The following is a 3,907-nucleotide window of genomic DNA, read 5'->3' on the forward strand; positions in this document are numbered from 1 at the left end:
TTTGGACTGAATCGATTGGTCTGGTCCGATTGATCTGAGCGTTATAACACTAATCACATGAATAACGAGTCCTTAATAGACTAAACCCATAGAACTCGGTTTCTTTACATGAAAACCAAAATAAAACGACCCACTAAAAAATAAAAATAAATAAAAAAAGAGAGGAAAGAAATGTGGCAACACACAATGCAACTTGTACATCATGCAAATGCCCTAACGATGGATCTACACATGCACTCCAACACGTTGCTCTTTGATTTCTCTTTTAAAACTCCACCTCATTATCAAATCTCTCTTCATTCAATCTCCTCTTTCTCTCTTCTTCCTCTCTCATACAAACCACACAATCAATTTCTTCACTCCGCTACTATTTTCATGGCGGATCGTGATCGTCCACAGCCCCACCAAGTCCAAGTTCACACTCAGTCACGCTACGATCAAGGCGGCGGGATGAAGTTTCCACAAAAGGGTCCATCAACTAGCCAAGTTTTGGCAGTCGTCACTCTCCTCCCTGTCGGTGGAACCCTACTGGCACTAGCCGGACTGACCCTTGTTGGAAGCCTTATTGGCCTTGCTGTGACCACCCCTCTATTCATCATCTTCAGTCCGGTTCTCGTTCCAGCCGCAATTCTCATTGGCCTTGCTGTCACTGCTTTCCTTACTTCCGGTGCCTTTGGGTTAACCGGGCTGTCGTCACTTTCTTGGGTTGTGAATTCGTTGAGGCAGGTTACTGGGGCCATGCAGGAGCAGCTGGATTACGCGAAGAGGCAGATGGCAGATACGGCCACGCATGTTGGGCAGAAAACGAAGGAGACTGGGCAGGTGATACAGCCAAAAGCACAGGAAAGTAGAGAAAGTAGTGGTGGTAGAACTTGAAGATGGATGATGGTACATTATTAAGATCCAGGTTCCATGGCTCGAATAAATGCTTGTTGCTGTTTTCATAAGTTTCTCTTTTTTTTTTTTTTTTTTTTTTTAGTGTGTGTATGTGTGCGCGCACGCTGTGTGTGTTTAATCTGTTGCTTGCTTACTGTGGAATGTAATGGAGAAACGTTTGTAAAATGCAAGCTGGGTTTAACCTTGCTCATCTTTCATAATTCAGACAATTACTTCATTTTTATCAATCTTAGCCTCAGTTTGATTCCTTTGCTTCTCTTTAATTTATTTTATTTTTCATACATATTCACACAATAAATTATTTTACATGTAAATTTAAAAAAAAAAAAAAATTCCTCCTTTTTAGCATCAAAAAAAAAAAAAAAAAAAACCTATTTAAAGCGTATTTTTTATCTGATTTTTAAAAATAAATGCCACCAAATAGACGCTTAGCTTTGACAATCATTTTTCTGAAAAAAAATTCACACTCATTTTTAATCACATTCTAACCATAAATATGTCATGTAAACCTAAAAACTTTTCCTAATTTTTAACCACACATTCTCAAAAAATTCACTATTAAAAAAATCATTAAGTTTAAGAAAAATTTATCAAATAAGGGCTTAATTACATTTACAAACTCGATTAGAGTTTTAAGCACCCTCAAATCTAGATACCAGATTTAAATTTGTTCTCATTAATTTTCTTAAATAACTGATTATAAATTTTTCTTGAACATAAAAATATTAATGGCTTTCATTTAAAGAAAGAGTTTAGAAAACTTTTATATTTAATAAAAATATAAGAAAATCAAATTAAATGTTAAATTTATTTCAACTCGAGTCAACATTAAATGCATTAGTAAGTAATCATTTTGAATCATCTTGCTTTCGTCATTTGAAATCAGGAAGGATAACGTGGAATGAGCTAACGCTTAATAAGCAATGTATGATTGTCATATGTATATGAATTACTTTAAGATAAAAACATTTCTTAATATGTATTTCATTTCTTTCATTCCTTTATAAAATAAAATAAAAAAATAACTTAACATTGATGTCGTGAGTTTATTTAGTGTATCACCATTTGCCTAGTCAATCGAAATACAGTGGGCAATTATTATTTGGAACTCGATTGAATCTTATCAGTAGTATCGCAAAGCGGATAACATTATCATTGAATATTGGTCGGGTACGTAAATCCCTTACGTCCCATTTCCCACTCTCACCTTTTATGTCATGGACATATAGCTCGTAATAAAAATATTCGACATACATCATGTATGCTTATGAATGCGTTGATGTGCATGAATATGTCATGAGAAGCGTTAATAACATAAAATGTAAAAATTAATATCAAGTTCACATAAGGACAATTTAAGTTAAAGGTTGGGGTCCAACCTTTAAAATAAAAGGAGATATACTTTTTCAATGGGAGTGGAAATATCGTTTATTTAGAAAAATCTACAAAATTCATTTTTTTTAAATAAAAACACAAAACATATATTATATTGTTTACATATATAAAGTATACGGTAGACACACCTCTATACATGCCCACAAATTTATATGTACAACACATAACCCAAAAATCAATAAGCGCACACATATATATACCTATAACCTATATGCATACACGTGGATATGTGAGTGAATGTAAATCAAGATTTCCGGCCAAGTCTTAATTTGGATTAAACACGATGTGAGAAGATTGCGACGTAAAAGAATTTACATTAAGGATTATTCTCTTTGTACTGAGGGGGTTTACCAAAGCATTTACCCCCCCCCCCCCCTTTCACAAACACGCGAGCCCCACGTGTATTTAATAATGTCAAGCTGTGATCCCTACCTTGATGATGTGAGTGGGGTGTAAACGGTTAGATAAATCTTTATGTACATGTAGTACGGTCCTTACAATAAATTTACTTAAATAAAATGTAATAAAGTGAAAATCCTGTGACCTTAATTGTAGGCGAGAAATTCCGATTTAAGCATAGAGTTGGTGGACAAGAATTTTGGATATCGATTAAAAAATATTTCATTTTGATCCCTGCCTCTCCAAATCCTTTTCAAATCGGTCTTTGTGGTATTGTTAGGAGTTCTGGGGTGTTGTACATTCAAGGTTGAATTTCTTTACAAGATAATGAATAGTGCAGAAACATATTTTGGAGAAGAATTTGGTCTTAATGTATCTAGGATTATTGGAAGGAAGAGTAAAATAAGGCTTGACTCTTAAATCCTAATGATATCTATTTAGGTTTAATTGGGATATCTATTTAGGTTTAATTGGTAAAATTGATTAATAAAACCCCTTATTATTCTTTTTAACATATTTAAGCCTTAAACTGGTCTTATTGGCTTACTAAATTCCTATCTTCTTGTTCCAATTATCACTTTTAAATTAATTTACCAAAACTACATTTATTAAGAAAGGAAGTTTCCAACTCAATGTCTATACACAATCTGAAGATAAAATGCACATAATCAAATAAATATATTTGATAATCTAATTTAAGTTACTAAACTGATAAGCATATTAAACTTAAATTAAATTAGTAGGCACATCGATCGTTTAAGGCATCAAAAGCACACCCCACTGCAAAATATATAGTTAGTCACGACTAAAATAATTATAATGATTCAACAATAAATGTATGAAAATGCAACAAATCAATATAGACATGATTATCACAAGAAATAGGAATGCCATGTTAAAAGAGTTGAGCGGTTAGATTTGCAAAAGACTCCGAGAACAAATTGAGGTTCATCTCAAGCAAGGTGATCGCATCATTAGAAATAGCAATGGGACAGGTCGGGACAGTAATCCCCAGTGTAGATCGTCATCTCTAGATGTCACTTGGTATGGATGGTTAAGCTCAAGGAAAATAAATAAATAAATAAATAATAATAATAATAATAATAAAGTATAAAAATGTCAAACATTAACGATTGCAGATGCAATTCGCTCTTACCTACTCTGTTTAAGTTTAGCTTAAAAAGTATATTAAAATTGAAGCCTCAATAATAAATTT

General features: G+C 33.0%; 1 protein-coding gene across 1 annotated transcript; it reads left to right on the forward strand.

The window, feature by feature from the left end:
* The first annotated feature begins 310 nt into the window (after window positions 1-310).
* On the forward strand, window positions 311-1,124 carry LOC111392585 (oleosin 18.2 kDa-like). Its single transcript, XM_023017941.1, has one exon. It carries the CDS (start codon window positions 376-378, stop codon window positions 874-876), a length of 501 nt encoding a protein of 166 aa, XP_022873709.1. The 5' UTR covers window positions 311-375; the 3' UTR covers window positions 877-1,124.
* The last annotated feature ends 2,783 nt before the right edge of the window (window positions 1,125-3,907 follow it).

Source organism: Olea europaea, unplaced genomic scaffold, assembly GCF_002742605.1.
Source record: "Olea europaea var. sylvestris unplaced genomic scaffold, O_europaea_v1 scaffold941, whole genome shotgun sequence".
In the NCBI taxonomy this organism is placed as follows: domain Eukaryota; kingdom Viridiplantae; phylum Streptophyta; class Magnoliopsida; order Lamiales; family Oleaceae; genus Olea; species Olea europaea.